Source organism: Melozone crissalis, unplaced genomic scaffold (assembly GCF_028551555.1).
Source record: "Melozone crissalis strain CALT ecotype California unplaced genomic scaffold, PUWL_Pcris_2 ptg000057l_1, whole genome shotgun sequence".
Taxonomy (NCBI): Eukaryota; Metazoa; Chordata; class Aves; order Passeriformes; family Passerellidae; genus Melozone; species Melozone crissalis.
The window spans coordinates 7671158-7689143 of NW_026535835.1; the positions used below are offsets into that span (position 1 = coordinate 7671158).

General features: G+C 54.2%; 2 protein-coding genes across 4 annotated transcripts in view; one reads left to right on the forward strand and one right to left on the reverse strand.

The window, feature by feature from the left end:
* SMG6 (SMG6 nonsense mediated mRNA decay factor) overlaps positions 1-17986 on the reverse strand; it is a 107833-nt gene that overhangs the window by 89617 nt on the left and 230 nt on the right. Inside the window, exons 1-8 of one of the 3 annotated variants that reach the window (XM_054286972.1) lie at positions 15451-15544; positions 12846-14598; positions 10836-11028; positions 10037-10147; positions 9230-9336; positions 8488-8566; positions 7689-7799; positions 6895-7107 (exon numbers count right to left, since the gene is read on the reverse strand). In XM_054286972.1, the coding sequence (XP_054142947.1) occupies positions 6895-7107; positions 7689-7799; positions 8488-8566; positions 9230-9336; positions 10037-10147; positions 10836-11028; positions 12846-14598; positions 15451-15541 (2658 nt within the window). In that variant the 5' untranslated portion in view covers positions 15542-15544. Of the gene's footprint in view, positions 1-6894; positions 7108-7688; positions 7800-8487; positions 8567-9229; positions 9337-10036; positions 10148-10835; positions 11029-12845; positions 14599-15450; positions 15545-17986 lie in introns of those variants that run through there. The other 2 variants (XM_054286969.1, XM_054286970.1) reach the window with 2 other exon arrangements.
* Positions 16221-17826, forward strand: SRR (serine racemase). The gene is made up of 5 exons (XM_054286976.1): positions 16221-16448; positions 16520-16639; positions 16715-16789; positions 17010-17219; positions 17486-17826. The coding sequence occupies exons 1-5, from the start codon at positions 16221-16223 to the stop codon at positions 17681-17683; spliced, it is 831 nt and encodes a 276-aa protein (XP_054142951.1). The 3' UTR covers positions 17684-17826.

Genomic DNA, 17986 nt, shown 5'->3' on the forward strand with positions numbered 1-17986 from the left:
TCCCTCCCAACACCCCTGAGCAGCACCAGGATCATCAAACCCAGGGCTCTGAGAGAGGCCTCGTGTGCAGCAGCAGGAGGGGTTTGGTTACACACAAATCCCTGCCTGATCAGCACCAGCAGGAGAGGAAATGAGGGAAGAGTGACTGACAGGGAAAGGCGGTTTCTGGATGATTGTGTTTGGTTTTGGGGTATGAGAAGCTTGTTGGAACACGAAGCCTCTCTCCCCTCACCGCAGCCTCTTTGAGCACAGGGATAGAGCAGAGCCCCTCACAAAGCACAAGGCCTTGATGTCCTTGTAGTGCTCCCACCTCTGATCCACCACACACATTAGCACCAGATGCCTGCTGCCACAAGGAGAACACGCCAGGGTCTCTCTCCCATTCAGGCAACATCAGTCCCTGCCTTGTTCTTCACAGCTAAATCAAACCACCAAGTAAAAAGAAGAAGAGGGGGGGAAATTATCAACACCAGCTTCTGGAAACTGTTACAAATAGCTCAGTCTTCACTTTCTGGGTAGTGACAAAAGGTCAAGTTGTGCTGGAAAGGATTATTTGGGTTCTACATGACATGAATGCACAGGCTGGACTGGGCTCTGGTGGAGCAGCACTGAGCATCCACACAACATCACAAGCTCAGGCAAAGTGGAAGCAGCGTTTTCTGGCTGGATTGCTAACACAGGAATTGCAGCTGAGAAGGTTTTTATCAGCAATTTGATGTGAAAACACAGTTTATTAAAAAAAAAAAATCAAGTGCTAGCAGGGATGGTGCACAACTGGCAGGCAAAAAAAGCCAGGGCTGAACTGCATGGCTGAGTGTCACGTCTCAAACCCAGAGAGACCAGGAGTGTGGTTTTGGTGTTTAACCAGTTTCAACTGCAGCCTGGCACTCTTTTACTTCCTCTGCAGAGATCTCTTCTCACTGCTGAGGGAAAGAAAGCAACCTCATCACGCGAAACACAACGGCCTGAGTAAAAATAAAGCCCCAAGGTGGTTTGGTGGCTGAGGTCATATCAGGAGGCACAGGGGTTGCAGGCAGGGGAAAGCACTCAGAAATACTCATGCTGCCAACCAAGAAAGAGATTACAGAAAAGGAGGCAGGGCAGAGAATTAATGCAAGTCCAGCAGTAAAGAGGCTGACAGGCCTCTTTCACACGCCACCAGCTCCCCCGTGCTCAAAACAGTTTGTAAACTGTTTCCTAAACACAAAGGGAAAAAAAAAACCCCAGACCTAGTGCTGACCTCCATGAATGAGTAACCAAACCCAACAGCTTCCTGCAAGCTTGTGGGGGTGAGGAAAATGAGGGCAGGGCAGAGGGAACTCCACACTTCTCCCTCTCAAGTCTCGCTTTGGGCACAAAGATGAAGGATGCAGCAGCTCTTGCTGTTCTCTCGTGTGGGTGCTGCAGGGGAGGCTCAGCAGTGCTGGAGCTCTGCAGAGGTGTGGAGCAGGAGCAGGCTGGGGGGAAGCACTGCCATCCTCTGACAGCAAGGACAGCCCAGAGCACAGCACCCCTCACACAAAATCACCCACTCCAGTACTAGAGAGCATCTAACCTGAGAGGGGACACACTTCCTGACACAAGTCACCCTCCTGTGACAAGGTGATGGCACTCTCAGAGCTTGTGTGCATCCCACTGGCTCCTTCCATGAGAAAAACCCCAGAGGACACTCCCTCCCTTTGGGGACACACCTACACCACTGCTCAGGTGGGGCTCAGGTGTTTCACTGCTGTGGGAACAGCTCCAGCACAGCACACAGGCCATGTGCAGGCACTGCTGGGCTGCTGGGTTCCATTCCCTCCACTCTCTACACCAGCACCTAGCTTTGGGTTAAAAAACCCCTAAAAGCATTCAAAAGGACATCATGTGCAGCCTGCAGGGTTACATTTTTGGGGAGCAATGCCCCAGCAGTGGGGGGAAGGCAGCAAGTCTGTGTTTTCACCCTGCCCACATAAACCACAGGCACAGTCCCAGCTGCCTGGGCTCATTTTCCAGATCACAAGATCCTAAAATGGAACATTCTGAGGGCTTTGCCCACCTGACACCATGGAAGGATCAAATGAGAGAGCCCTGTAGGAGCCCTGCACTTCATCCAGCAAAGATTATTTATAGGAGTCTGCAAAGAAAAGATCAATCTTTCAGTGTCCTGAGTGAAACCACCCAACCATGCTGGCAGCGAGGAGAAATGCTCCCACCAGCCTGGCAGGGATGCACCAAAAATAATGAGTTCCCCAAGCAGCCCCTTCTCTGTGCATCTGTATGGAAGAACAACCATCATTACAGCAATACATCATTTCCACTTCTGCCTGCCACTTACCTCCAGCCATGTGTAATGGAACAGAGCTACAAGGTGAGGGGAAGAGCTGAGAGTGGAGGGGGAAGCTCTCAGAAACAGGGGATGTCTGTGGGGTGTATTTGCATGAGCCATGCTCAGAGACACCCAGCTCACACCACAAGAGCCTCTGAACAAAGCAGACACTCCCAGGGAGCAGAGGCAGTGACATGCAGGCAGCCCCAGCGCTGAACCTGGGTCACTTCTGCCCCCCCGTGTGTGACCGGCCCAGGCTGAAGGAGCAGAATGGCCAAGAAAGCCCCAGCACAGCTGCTCCCAGACCAAAAGGAGTTTTTACCCCTCCAGATGCAAAGCCCAAGCTCCAGCAGATGAAAAACTGCATGGATTGAAACCAGGCAGGAGAAGGAGCCAGCCCAGTCACCCAAGTGGCTGCTGCCCAAGAGGAACAAGAGCACAGAGCAGGAACAACAAACATCACCAAGGAAAAAGGGATGTGAAACAAGCAGGAGCTGCCTGGGACAGGGACCCTCTCACTAAGGACACGAGGTCTCTGGTGAGGAAGCAGCTTGGGCAGCCCCAAGCTCCTGCACATGATTCCCAAAACTGCCCAAAATACAGGTGCTATTTACTGCTCACTCATGGAAACCCTGGGGCAGTGCTCCACACTCCCTGTGCTGAGAACAAAGTCTGAGTAAAGGAATGGAAGTTAAAACCTGCTCTGAATCCCAGAGCTAATGGTTCCACCCCAATTTCTCTGCCACTGCAAAGGGGCTGTTGCTCCAGGCAAACCCAAAACCTCCATCCCTGACCAGCAGGCTGGAGGAAAATGGGAATGTTCCTGCAGCTGATGCACAGGGCTGGGACAGCACATCTTGACTCTGCCCTTTGCTTTCCCAAGAGCTTTTCTGGTGGCCCTGACCAAACTTTTGATGGTTCTACAAGACTGACCTCTCACAAAGAGGCTAAGAGACTTAATTCTTTAATGATGATGAAGTATTCAGCCATCTGGAGAGAAGTATTATTCAATTACTGGCCTGCCAAGGGAAAACCTCTCTTCCCTAATCTTAGCTGCAGCAATCTTTATTAGTGCCTGCATGCTGTGTGTAACACAAGGAAGTGTCTACTGCAGAGCACAGGCAGCAGGCAGCAGCAATTGTGAGAACCTTAACTCAGCATTTCCTGACAGGAGTGATTAAAATCTCAAACTCAGTGTAATATTAGCACTTTCTCAAGAGACTGACAGCCCGTTTGCCCTGTTTACTTTACCAATTCACAGCCTGCAGAGCAAACTGCTTACAGTACTATCAGATTTGAGATGAATACAGAGCCATGGCAAATGAAACCAGGGGCAGAGAAGAAATGGCAGAGGTTCAGTTCTTGAGCTCACCAATACCTGCTCACTTGCTCAGCCTCCTTTTTTAGCATTTCTCATTGGAATTGCACACAAAGTGACCAGATATTGCCAGGGGAAGGGTCAGCCTGGGCCCTCCTTCACACCCAGAAACGTGCAACGTACAAGAGACCACAGAGAGCAGCTGTTCACAGAATGAAACCCCAAAAGGCTGTGGCCAAAACAGCCAAAACCCTGAGCACAAAACAGCCATTCTGAAACTGTCCCTTGTTCTGTGTGCCAGCAGTGCCAAACCCAGTGACAGGGGAAGGGGCCAAACACAGATTTACACCCCTTGGTGTGCACAGGTGGTGTGTGCCTCCAGTTCTGCATCTTCCTAGAAAAGGGAATGGAGCAAACTGTGAAGCAGGCAGCTCTGCCAAGCCTAACCTAAAAGCACAGTGCAAGGCAAGCTGCCAGCCCCACACGCTTCCCTCATCCCAGAAATGGCTGTGCTTTGAGCTGGCCTTCTCACCCTTGCCATCCCACATCACTAACTCCAGCCTGTGGGCTCCTGACCCTGAAATAAAGCAATTTTGGGGTGTTTGTACAGAGCTGCATAAGGGAGAATGGAGTGAGACCTGGGCAGAGATGTGCAGTATGTGCTGACAGGGACAGCAGCAGGTCCTGGCAGAGCAAATCGTGCAGCACCTCCCTCAAAGTGTGTCATGTCACAGGGCTGGCACCTCACCACCTGCACAGCAAAGACAGCGACTACTGAGGACAGAAAACATCCCCAATCGATTTCTTGCCACCTGTAGGACAGCCAGCATCCTCACAGTCAAACCACCTGTGGCTGGGTTTGAAACAACAGCCTCTGTCCCACACCCTGCCCAGAATGCATCCAGAGCTGTTATAGCTTTATTTGCAGTGTTATATCTGGCATCTGAATTTACCCATTCTGCCCTGCAAAATCCCCTTCTCTGGCCCAGAAACTGAGAGGAGTTTGGGGCATCTCTGAGGGGGTTTAGGAGGGGTTCTGAGGTGGTTTAGGACCTTCCAGAGGGGAGTTAGGGATGTTTGAGAGAGCTAAGGACATCCCTAGGGCAGTTTGGGGGGTGTTAAAGTGATTTTTGAGGGCGCAGGGGGGTCTCTGACAGGGTTGGGGGGGGATGTGAGGGGATTAAAGGGGTCTGCAAGAGGGTTTAGGATGACAGCATTATCAGGGTTTAGGACATCTCTGAGGGGGTTTTGGGGTGCACTGAGGGGGTTTAGGGCATTTCTGAGGGGGCTAAAGGGGTTTTGTGGGTCTGCAATGCCTCTGCTACCTGCAGAGCACAGCTATCAGGGCCAGCACAGAACACAGCCTGCCTCTGCCTCCTCAAGGGCTGAAGCTGGCAAGGAAGGGACTGTGCAGGCAATGATGACACATTTAGCCTCATTTCCCCAAAATGACACACAAACGCTGGCACACGTCCCCTGGGAGCAGAGCTGTTCCCTTCCTGCCGGCCGGGGATGTGGGGCAGAGGTGCTGCCATGCCAGGGCTGCTCCTGCTCCTGCCCTTCCGAGGCCAAACACTGCCACACAGTGGCAGCTCGGGGCTGCTCGGCTCCAAAACACCCGGGGATGCTGCGAGGAGCAGGATAAGAGGCTACAGCTTCCATGAGGAAGGAGCCCAGAGCTTCCCCAAGAGCTGCTGTCTTCATCCAGCCCACGGCTTCACAGCTCGGGAGCTTTGGCAGCAACACAGATTTAAGGTTTCCTCTCCACGTGGTTATTTTGGGTGGATATGGCCCCAAAAGCAGTTGTGCCAACTCCAGGGCTGCCCCACAGTAGGCACAGGCAGCCTGAGAATAAATATATTGGCTGCCAAAACCAACAGTGCCCAAACCCAGGCCCTCAGCTCCTTTTTGCCATTCTATTTCTGCCCTCAGCTCCCTTTTGCCATTCTATTTCTGATGGTGTGGCTTCTCCATGATCAGAAGGCTCCTGCTTTTCTGGAGCCAATGTTTCAAACAGAAAGAAATCAAGACTAATGGTAAATATCACACAGTGTGCACAGACAAGCTGCACTTCAGAGAGCACAGACCCCACTGAACAGAGCAAGGGGAAGCTCCAGCACAAAGTGCTGCACTACAAACACATCCCTGCCTCCCACTCTGCCAGCTGCTACTCTGCCTCCTGTGACAGCACTGCAAAAGAGAAACCCCCACCAGTGCCCCAAAAACACTGACAGCATCTCATGCCAAGCAGCTTCACCTGTGATTGATGGAGAAGCTAAAGCTTGGCACGTTCCTTTCAGGGATGCTGAGGAAGCAAAAGTCCCCAGAAGAGCTGAGGAGAGGGAAAATAACCAAGGGCAGGAACATTTGAAAAATGCTGCAGCAACGTGCCAGAGCTTATCTTTCAAAGCCCCAAGACTTCACCCCAGTTCCACCCAGCTGAAGTCACAAACTCGTTACAAAAGCACAAATCTGAGAAGCTTTGGGCCTCACAGTGTGCAGGGAAGGTTTTCCCAGCTCTCCTAAACTCCCATCCTTAACAGCCATTTTAGGACAGGCAGCCCAGAGCTCCCTGGCAAGTTCTCTTGCAAGTCAAATGTGCCAGAGCAGTGCAAAGATTCCTGGAGGATGAGCTCCCAACCACCACTGCCTCTGCCCACATTCCTGGGCCTGACAAACAGAGCTCACCCGTGCTCCTCCTGCAAGGTACAGCTGGACAGGCTCACAGCAGACACCACCACTTCATTATATTTTTAATTCTTGCAAAAGAAAGGTGCTGGTGTGGCCTCTCAGCAGAGCAAGTTATGCAAATGTAACACCTACACTGGAAATTGAAACCACGGTTTTCCCGTTCTCAGCGATCATCTGGCAACGGGACAAGTGACACACTTCCAGAACAAGCCTCACAACTGCCAGGGTCACTGTTAACCCTGCTCTCCAACACCTGACCTCATTTCCCACCGGGAGCCTCACCCAAGTTAGAGCCCTCAGAGCAGCAGCATTTTACAGCATCTCGCGTTTGTGCCTCTCTCCTGCTCCCCATCAGCCACGCCAGCGCGCGCTGCGAAGAGAGGGATGGTAACAACATGCCTTAAACACGAGAGGCACGAGGTCACCAGCTCCTCAGCCTGACCCAGGCACAGCTCCCACAGGGAAAGCCAAAACACTGGAAAATTTAGCAACAGGAAAGCAAAACAGATCCAGTGTCATTCCACTGCATTCCAAAGACATGAGAGCGAGGGCAGCGGCCGCCTCGCGCGGTACTCACGTCGCTGGGGCTGAGGTTCCCAAGCCCGTTGTCCTGCTCAGAATCCCGGCTGGACTCGTGGCCCTGGCACGAGCGGGGGTGGGAGGGATGGATCCAGATCTCCAGCCTGGTGGCATCGTCTCCCACTTGTCTCAGCGTGGATTTCTTGCCCTTGCCCCGGCGGTTGGGGCTCACGTCCAGCACCTGGTGTTTCCTCTGCTCCATCTGCTCGGACTGGGCACACAGGACACACTGAGATCAGCCAGGGATCAAGGGTCAGGGGAAATGTATCATTTCCTATTCGTGGAAAAATTAGCTCTTTCCCCTGCTTCACAACAACAGTAACTCATGGACACGTCCAGAATTTGGTTCTGGCTCTGCAGAACAGTGCAGGTGAGCAGTTTTCAATTCCAGCTACCCCAAGACAAGAAAAGCTGTGTCCAGTCCCAGGAACATGTGGGAGCCCATGTGGTGTATTTGGGGTGACTCCCTGGGGCACAAAGGCATTACAGCCTCCTTTATTCATCCCCACATGTGGGGCACCTATGGAATAAAGCAGTGCTTGCATGCCAAGACCATGCTGCAAACCACAGCAACCAACAGCCCTTGCTGAGCTCAGCTGCATCATTTTGTGACCCAGAAACAAAAGATTCAGCTCCCCAAACCACCCTAAAACCACCATTCTGAAGGCTGCCTCTGTCATGAAATTTCTTAGAAGTAGGTAAGAAGTATCTCCAAGTCCAAAATCCACCATCCTCTCCATGGTCTGCAGCACAGGCAGGAGCAGCACCCCAGAGCCCAGCTCCAAGACCCACCTTGCGTTTTGTCTCCTCAAAGAGACTCATCAGGCTCTCCTTGGCAGTGAGGATGGGGTTGCTGGCAGCCAGGCTGCGCATGTAGTAGTACACAGCATCCAGCTTCCTCCTCTGCAAAAAACACACCAAAACAAAAACAAGTGGCTCAGAGCTGCCACTCCTCTGGGGCATTCAAAGCCCCAGTGCTCCCATGTGTTTCCCCTTCTCCCTCCCTCAATGCTGCCTGGGACAGACAGACACAGTGAGAAAGGTCATGAAGGAAAGGTGCTTCTGAACTTCTCTGCTTTAAACCAGCATCTTTCAGGCTTGGGAAGTGGCAGATCCCTGTGCCCCAGCATGATGCTTCCATTATCTGCTGCCACATCTTCCCTGAAGTCATTTTTCCTGCATGGCTGGGGTAGCCAGCACAACTGAAACCCGGGGAAATCACGTGTGGATGTTGCTCAGACCAATGCCCACAGGTTCAGTGATAAGACAGCAAACAGATGGCTCTGAGCACAAAAATCTCATGCAAAAAGTGGGCTGTGTTTTCAACTTAAAACAATTACACTCTCAACAGCCCACAAAACAGTCCCCAAAATCCCTGAGGGAGTAGCGTGTGTCTGACAAAGCTGCTTGAAGCCACAGCAGCTGGAATCCACACAGCACATCCTGCCATCAGCCTCTTTTTCCTTTTAAGAAAAAACCCAAACCATCTGAGCACTGCCCTCAACAATGCATTTCTCCACCAGATGGAATCTCCCAGCCATCCCAGAGACTCTCCCTGTGCCTGCACATCCTTGCCTGAGGAGCATCTTACCGTGTAGATGGCCAGAAGTGCCAGCTGGTTGTATGGGCGACCGTTTTTGGGAGCAATTTGCTGAGCCTTCAGGTACCAGCTGGGGAAGGGAAAAAACAGAGAGAAGAGGTCACTGAAAGGACATCAGGTGGCCTTCCTTGCCCTCAAGGGTGCAGAATTCCCCTTGGAATTGGCATTTCTGCAGGGATCTGGCCCTTCCCACAAGTGCCCTCTGCCTGCAGGAGTGAGCACAGACAGGGAGCTGTGCTCATCCTTGGCACTGGGTAAGAGAAGGCAGATCCAGCTGCAGAAGGAAAGAAATATTCCTGGCTCACCTCACAGATGAGCAAGGGGCAACAAGTGCTGCTAAGTTCTGATGGAGTGAGAGCATATGGATGCAAAAATCACCAGAACACACAAGAGCAAATCTGCCAGGCTCAGTGGTCTAAACCCTCCCTCCGTGCTGCAGGATCAGCACAGGACAATTTCCACCACCTGTGCTGCAGGATCAGCACAGGACAATTTCCACCACCTCCCCCTCTAGATGGAGGATGACTGGATCTGGCAGCTTGCTCTCTGGAACAGCCAAACCCAGCTACACCCTTCACCTTTACAGGACTGCCACACAACAGAGGAGTGGAAAGACTTTTAAAAGGAAGAGAAAGCCTTCTTTGGCTAGAGGAGAGCTCAGGGATGAAATTACAGCCAGCCCTGGTGTGCAGAGGCAGAGCTGTGCTGGAGAGACACAGCAGCTGGTCCCTACCTGCGGGCCTTGCCGTAGTTCGCCGTGTCGTTGGCCTGTTCCCTGTAGCGGCAAATGTCCCCCTGGCAGATCATGCACCTCTGGGCACTGATCAGGGCGTACTTCACCTGCAAAGGAGCAGCCATGGAGCACCTGGGACACAGCCCTGACTCACCTGCAGAGCCAGAGAGCCCACAGGGGCTGTACAGAGCCAATATGAGGTCAGTGACACAGCGAAGGTCTCACAAAAGGGCAGCGGGACGAAATGACAAGGTTCCAAGCCAATCCCCCAAACACCTCCTCTCTGACACAATACCCCACCTCTCCCCAGAAGGGGGTTGTTCAGACCACGACCAATTTGAGGACAGCTGTTGGATAAACACATCTCTGTGGGAATGGAGCTGGACTAAAATATCCTCTCCCAGCTGTCCCTGCACCTGCACTCAGAGCTCAGGGCAACACGTCAGGGAGGCAGCACAACTGCCAGCTTTCCCTCATTATTCTGGATTCCACAGGCAGGAAAAAAACCCCCCATGATCAATATCTCAGGAAAGGTCAGGGTGCCTTTGGACACTTCTTTGCTTTATTAGCAAAGAACTTCTTTGCTTTATTTGCTTTATTATTGGTACAAAACAAGTTCTTTGCAAAGCAAGCTAAGAAATGTTACTGCACCAGAGTGCAGAGTTGTCCAGCAGCTGAGAAAGATTCCCTGCAAACAAACTGGCTCTGTGTGGAGTAGAGCTGCCTGCCCCTTGCATTCAGGCATTCACCTGTGCACCTTGCACAGGATTACCAGGATGAGAAGCCTCCAGGAGGAAGCCAACCTACCATTTTCCTGAGAGGTTTGCTGCGGATGGCCATCCCATCCATGTAGTCCTCCAGCTTGAATTGGTAGGAGACCTGCAGCTTCTGGAGGAGGCCATCAAAAAAAGAAGAGCCCTGCAAAACACACACACACACACTTAGATGTTATGAGCTTTCTAATGACAAGCACAAAATCACCACACCAACCCTGCCATGTGCAAGAAAGGAGCTCCAGCTCCCTGAGGTTTGGGCTGTTCCTCTTCAGAACACAACAAGGAGGTTGGGGGATCTCCAGCCCCAGAGGTTTTTAAGACTGAGCTACACAAAATCAAGACTGACTGGATTTAGTGCTCAACAAATCCTGCTTTGAGGAGGAGGGTGAACTAAAGGCCTCCAGCAGTTCCTTTTCTCACCCTAACTCTTTAAAACAAATCTTCTCAGGTCTGTCAGCCTACCTGGTACAAAGAACAAACTGAGCTTCAGTTTTACAGAATGATTTCCAAGCAAATTTGGTAAAGTTGCCACAAACACCTCCAGGAATGTCTCTTTTAGCTTCACTTCAGGGCATTAATTTCACTTTAGCTTAAATCAATTTCTAATTAACACAAACACACTAAAACAAACTGGTTTAAATTGTAACAGATGTCGACCTCGACCTATACCTGCCCCAATAAACCATAATGTGTCTGAGCATCCTCTTGGCATAAGGATGACATGAATAAGATCAAGATGACCAGTTACCTCATTAAACCATCCCTTTCTAAAAGCCAGTCAATCCTACCCAAAGGTTTAGTGGAATTTGGGGATATTTCTCTCTTCTTACCTCATCTAGAAGCAAGAGCAGTTTGTTCCGAATTTCTTGGGCGTTTTCCCCCTGAGGGTCCTTGAGGAGCTGCCGGAATTTCTCGATCACCTGGTAAAAAGCATTTTTCCACAGCAACTGGTCCACATTCTGGGTGTCAGAGAACTCAATATCCATGAGGATGCACCTTTCATAGAGCTGCAGCATCTCCACCCTGCAGCAAAACACAGTCAGGGAAGGGTCAATGCAACAGCAACTGCCCAGAGCACAGGGAACACGTGCTGAACCACCTGCTGCTCACATCCAGCTGCCAGCAGCACTCACTGCTCACACACAGCCCCCAGGGAGCTGGGAGCTGCTGCAGTCCAACACCCCTTCCTGCTCCAAGAGGGCAAATCCAACAGGAGCATCTCCCTGGTACAGGTGACTCGGGATGGATCAAGGTTTGGTAAAGAGCAAGGAGCAAGGCTGCAGTTCTGCCAACAGCAAGGCACAAGTGTCTCCTGATCCAACACAGAGAACACACACGCTGCTCTGAACACACACACAAGGTCTGGGCCAGGAACCAGAACACAAAGAAGCACAGGGCAACAGAGATCTTGCCATTAAAATGATTCCCACCCCTCTTCCATCCAACCAAAATACACAGAATACAACAAAATACACACTTTCTCAAAAATTAACAAGTTGGGAACAATGGAAATAAAGCCTCAGAGTCCCAAAAATCACACTCCCCTTCTCAGCTGCCTACAGCCCTGCCTGGATGCTGGAGCAGAATTTCTCCCCCAAATTTTATAAAATTTGTTCCTTCAGGCTAGGAATAGCACTGAAACATGTGGGGCAAGTTAATAGTAAGGGGGATCCTCAGCTGTTCCTGCCTTATTCCTTACAATCTTTCAGGTCCTACAGAAACAGTAGGAGACTGTGGATGGTAAAGGCTGGAGTGTAGCCTGATGGCAATGCCTGGAAGAGCCTGATGGATAAGAGAAGGATGCTGATGAGTTCCTGCACAAAGCACACAGCCAGGATGGGCTGCCTGACCCCACATAGTCCTCAAACCCTGCACACACACCTGGGCAGCACAAACACCAAGAGAACAGGACATTTCCACAGATGGATATCAGGTGAAAATCCCTACACAACTGGAACTGTGTGCACTTGGACACAGGCAGGACACAAGGGGCACTACCAGCAAGGACAGGGTCAGCTGTGCCCACCAGGCCAGGGTGGGCTTCCATAGGACACAGCAGCACTCCAGTCTTTCCCCTCCCTCCATACAACAGCTCTGGGTGACCTCAGCTCCTTGAGGAACACCTGAAACCTCGAGTGCTGCTTCAATCACAGACATATCCCACCCCATGGTTTATACAGCAAGTGCCCAAAACACAGAACAAGCCCTGAAATGAGCTCACTCGCTAGATTTGCTGTCAGTCAGCTCTGAAAAACAGCCTCCAGAGAAGCCCTGCAGACACAGAGATCACAAATAAACGTGAAAGATGCCAAGTTGAAACTTGTTGCAGCCATATTAACCACCCCCCAGAGCAACAGTGTTACTGCTCTCCTGACAGACTGGCATCACCAGGCTACTCCTACCAGAGTGTCACCACGCTGAGTGGCATCAAGAGCAAAACTACACAGCACTGGAAAGGCACTGACAGCACCAGGAACAAAATGCTTCCTGGGCACACACTAAGGAGAGGTAAGAAAGCAGAAGTCTGATAACAAACATTGAGAGCACTGGAACTGAGAAACATCAGCTCCAGCAAGAGCCAGAAGAACCAAAAACCTTCAGCACATGCTTGTCCTGCTCCTCTGTGTCCCTGCAAGGCATTCACCAAGCACAAGAAGCCACAGGGAAGTGACATCCATCCTCACCCACAGCTTCCTTCCACCACCCACACACTGCTGGCACACAACAAACAGACCAGGCACACAAAAAACTGACAACCCAGTGCCACATCTCCCAGCCACCGAGATCCCCAAGGAGACACCATTCTCCTGTATTTCACCCTCCCCAGCCCACCCACCAACCTCAGCTGGGCCATCTTCTCCAGCCCCTCCGGGCTGATGCGGTCTCTGGACAGGAGGTTGCTGAGCTGCTGCTCCTGGTTGCCAGCCTCACGCAGGAGTTTGCTGAGCTCCTGCTGCTGCATGTTCCTCATCTGCTGCTCCATCTCGGGGCTCAGAGGAGTAGGAGGGAGTGGGCCACACAGGTACTGCCCTGCCTGGCCAGGGTACCCAGGGTAATAAGCTCCTGGGTACACCCCATTGGTTGGACCCATAGGATACTGCAGGGAATATCCACCATAGGGATACTGGGGGCCTTGCCCGGAGGCACGAGGGTAATAATAGGGGTTGTCAGAGTTTTGGAATTTATAATAGGAGGGCTGGGCCTGGCGGGCTTCCCCCCAGGAGGTGGGGCTCACTTCATCATCCGTGTCTAGGAAGTGAAGCTGAGCAGTCTGGTTCTTCAGGGCGGGTTTTTGGTCCGGGTTGTTTGGGTCCCACAGGCGGCGGGCGGTGCCACCCCGGCCCCGGCTCCGGGGGCCTTTGCTGCCAGCCCCACCCAGCAGGAGCTTGGGGCCGGGGTGAGTGGCTTCAGGGACACCCACCGAGCTGGCAGAGAGGTCCGTGTTGGCAGGCAGGAACAGAATCCCACGGCCCCTCCCTTGGGGCTCCCTGCTTTGGCTCCTCACCTCCGAAACCTCTAAGGCCTTCAGGGACTTTTTTTTATCTGTATCTGCCAGGCTGCTGTCCCTGCTCGTGGTCCTGCTGTCAAATGTCACTCGAAAGGGTCCCTTGGCTTCCCTGCCATTGCTGCTCCACTCACTCTCACTCCTGGAAGCTCGGCTCTGCTCTGAATGCCTCCTCCTGTCCGAATTCCTGCTGGAGACGTACACCTCAGCCTCATCAATCCTGTCATCATCCAGGGAGTCTGTGGAGGACACAGAGAGCTGCTTCCTGGGACGTATCCTCTCCCTGGCACGCTCCTGCCTCCTCTCCACGCCGTCCACGAGCAGGGCTCCGTCCGTGCTGTTGTTGCTGCCGGCTGAGCTGGTGCTGCAGGTGCGGTAGCGGCTGCGCCGTTTGTCCGTGCGGGAGTAGCGCTTGGTGGAGCCCAGCTTCCCCGGCAGCCCCTCATCCCCCGCCCTCCTCACCCTGTCACCCCGCTCTGCTCGCCTCCCTTTATCCCCCCTGGAGGCTTTCAGTGCTTCCCCTGCCTGGCTCCCCTCTCTGTCCTCCTTGCTGGATTTGGTTTTCCTGTTGTTGTCTTTTCCAGTGCTTTTCTCAATCTCCTCATCTCCCTCGACTTTGAGCTGCTCCATCCTCCCGATGATTTCCTCGCTGGCCGGCTGCAGGGAGGGCTCTTTAGCAGCAGAGTGCAGGCGTTTCCCAGGCTGGTAGATCTGCTGGTCTGGCTTCTTGGTTCTCCTGGGGGCCTTTGGGCACCACTCATCCACAATGGGCTGTTTGGATGAGTTTTCCTGGCTTTGCAGGCCGCCTTTGGTCTCTGTTTCTTCCTTCTCCTGTGAAGGACCGTTCTGCTTGGGGCCATCGCTTTTGTCACAGTCCTCCACAGCTGGAGCTCCCATTCCCACAGAGTCCTTGTCCCCAGCACTCTCCTCCTTGTCCTCCTCAGCTCTGCTCCTTTCCTTCTCCGAGGCCTCTTGCTTTAGTGACACAAGTTTGCTTCTCAGTCTGGAGAGGCCAGGCTTGTAAATCTCCTGGTCTGGGCGCCTGTTGTCTTTGCGGTGCCTCGGCTCCTTCACCTCCTTCATGTTTTCTGGGGAAAAACAGACAGAAAAAAGTTATTCCCAAAAAATACCATGACAAATAATCAAGTCAAGGCAAAGAGCCTGCCACCCTCAGGGCAGGTCCAGGAGAGATCTGAAAATCTATGTCAATATTTACGGGAAATCACAGAGAAAAAGTAGAAAATGAGAAACTCTAACACAACTGATCAAATCCTTGGCCTGATCCATTTACAAATCCCATCCTGCAACAGGTTTTTCCTCGAAGCACACCACCAGATTTGAGCACAAGCAGCAAGAGTAAAGTTGTATCACGGCAGGTTCAGCAGCAGTCACAGCCCGCTGCGGGTGCAGGAGCTGCCATCCCCAGCAGCGCCCGCTCTGCCACCGGACCATTTTCCTCAAAGGCGCCTTTCCCCATTGCTCACAATCCGGTAACGTCTCTCTCCTCCTCCTTTAACCGTATTTACAAAAAAAAAAAAAAAATCGTTACAGAGCCCAGGCTGGACCTCGCACGGTTAAACGTCCCACCGAAGCCGGGCTGCTCCCCACTGCATTCCCTAAACTTTCTCCCTCTCCCTACCGCAGCCCCGAACCCCGCCGGTACCGGGGGCTCGGCCCGGAGGACCCCGAGGGGCTGGGACTGACCATCCCGAGGCAAAGCCGCTCCGGGTGCCTCCGTCTGCCCCGCAGGCTCCCCGTGGTCGGTTCTGTGCGCTCCCAGCCCGGACAGCCCAGAGCCGGCGCCGGCGGGGCGGCAGCTCTGCCCCAAGCCCTACCCCAGGCGCAGCGCGGCCGCGGGGCCGTGCGCGGCCGCGGGCAGCCGCCCGTGCGCGGAAGGACCGGCCCGGCAGCGGGTCGCGAGTGCCCCCGGCCCCCCTCACCTCGCCCGCCGCCGGCCGCGCGGGCCTGCGCCGCCACCATGTCCCGCAGCTCGGCGGCCGAGACGCGGACGCGCTCCAGCCCCTCCGCCATCTTGGCAGCGCCGGGGGCGGGCGGCGCCGACGGCGGCCGCGCAGGGACAAACCGCCGGCGCGGCCGCGCGCAGGCGCGCACGGGAGCGCGCACATGGCCGCGCACGGAGGCCAGCCGCCGCCGCCGCTGGGGCTGGGCGAGGTGCGGGATGCGGAGCGGAGGCTGCGGGGCCGCATCCACCGCACCCCGCTGCTCACCTGCGCCGGGCTGGACCGCATGGCCGGCAGGAAGCTGCTCTTCAAGTGCGAGCTGCTGCAGAAGACCGGATCCTTCAAGGTGCGCGGGGATGGCGGCACTGCGAAGCCCCGGGGCAAAGGTCGCTTTTTGCAAGAGGGAAACTCGCGTTGCGCCGGCACCCACAGCTCCTGCCGCCCCGTTAATTCCCTGGAGTGAACGGTGCTGCCCAGGGCTCGGGGAGTGCTGTGAGGAGGATGTTCAGCCCAGCACCCCTAGCCCTGCGCTGTCCCCGCAGATCCGCGGAGCGCTGAACGCCGTGAGCAGCCTCGTGGAGGAGCGGCAGCGCACGGGCCGGGAGCTGCCCCGCGCTGTGGTCACACACAGCAGCGGCAACCACGGGCAGGCACTCGCCTGTGCTGCCCAGGCAGAAGGTAACCTGTACCCCCACTCAGGTCCCAGAGGCAGGCACGGGGTAAATACAGAGCTGGTTCTGTTGGAGAAGATGGAGATCCCTCTCCTGAACCCATGCAGGAGGTGGCATAGGCAAGGCATTGCCTGCTCCTGCAGTTTGAACTGGCCGCTGTGGTTTTTGGGCTGTTGGATTGACTCCCTCTCTCATGCCACAGGGATTCCTGCCTACATCGTGGTGCCCCGGACTGCCCCGCAGTGTAAGCAAGATGCCATTCGTGCCTATGGTGCCACGCTGGTGCCATGTGAGCCCAGTGACAAGGTAGGCACAGGGAGATGGGCCAGGGACACTGCCCAGGCAGAGAGAGAGGTGACTGCTGTGCTTTCCCTTAGTCCAGAGCAGAGACAGCATCCAGGGTAGTCCAGGAGACAGGAGGAGTCCTGGTGCACCCCAACCAGGACCCGGCAGTGATTGCAGGGCAAGGCACCATCGCCCTGGAGGTGCTGGAGCAGGTGAGGGAAATGCAGAGCACAGCCAAAAAGGGGGACACAAAGTGTCAGAAACCCTCACACTTCCTTTCTGCACAGGCACCCCAGGTAAATGCAGTGGTGGTTCCTGTTGGAGGTGGAGGAATGGTTGCAGGAATAGCAGTCGCCATCAAGGTAGGTAATAGCTCATCCAGGAATCTCCCTGTGGGAAGGGCAGGACTCTCAAGGCAGGCAGCAGCTTTTAACTTCAGAAACACAAAGACCCTGCAGTGAAAGACACCGACTGCCTGGGGTCTGCATGGCAGCAGCAGGGCCTGCTTACCCCCTGCACACACAGAAACAGGGGACAGGCACACACTGGTGTCACCCCAGTGGCTCCTCCTGCTCTCCCCAGGCTTTGAGGCCAGATGTGAAGGTGTTTGCTGCTGAGCCAAGCAATGTGGATGACTGTTACCAGTCCAAGCTCCGAGGGGAGCTGACCCCCAACCTCCACCCGCGGGACACCATTGCAGATGCAGTCAAAACCAGCATCGGGCCCAACACGTGGCCCATCATCAGGGACTTGGTTGATGATGTCCTGACAGTCTCAGAGGAAGAAATCAAGGTAAAGGGGCTCCCAGCTCCCTTCTCATGGTAGCTGCCAGCAGGCAGCTGCCTCCAACCCCTGCCCTGCCCCTCTGCTCTCACCCCAACACACTCCCAGAGCAGCACAACCCCCCGTGCACCACTGCAGCTGTGACACCCACGCTGTCTCCAGCTGGAAAGGGCTGTTGGGAGCTCTGCCCTCCCTTCCCAGAGTGCTGCAGGGATGCCCTGGAGCAGCCTGTGCTGGCTGCTGGGCTGACAGCTGCTGCTGCCCTGTCCCCACAGCGAGCCACGTGGCTGGTGTGGGAAAGGATGAAGCTGCTGATTGAGCCAACAGCAGGCGTGGGACTGGCGGCCGTGCTCTCGGAGCAGTTCCAGGCAGTCCCCCGGGACGTGCAGAACGTTTGCATCGTGCTGTGTGGGGGAAATGTGGACCTGAGATCCCTGACCTGGCTCACAGAGCTCTCTGGGAAAGCAGAATGAGGATGGAGTGGTGTTTCAAGGAATGAAAAGCTCACTCTGGATTTGTGCAGTGGTTTGTGCGCTACTAAAAACAGATCCGAGTCCAAATGTTTGGGAGTTTTTGTGGAGGGACAAGGGGAGCTGGCATTGGTCTCTGTGGGGAGCCTGGAAACAAAGCACTGCCTGTTCTCCCCTCCCCAGCTGCCTTGCTCTGGCCCAGGCCTCCAGAGAGCTGCACTCAGTCACCCTCCCCAGCTGCTACTTGGCTCTGCTTTCTCAGCAGCACAGGAACTGCCAGCAAACTCCTCCACACAGCACAATCCC

Bases quoted from the DNA above. Each gene is read 5' to 3' on its own strand.
- SRR (XM_054286976.1), top strand. From the start codon at position 16,221: ATGGAGATCCCTCTCCTGAACCCATGCAGGAGGTGGCATAGGCAAGGC. The intron at 16,790-17,009 runs GTAGGTAATAGC...TGCTCTCCCCAG, and splicing joins GAATAGCAGTCGCCATCAAG to GCTTTGAGGCCAGATGTGAA. The intron at 17,220-17,485 runs GTAAAGGGGCTC...CTGTCCCCACAG, and splicing joins TCTCAGAGGAAGAAATCAAG to CGAGCCACGTGGCTGGTGTG.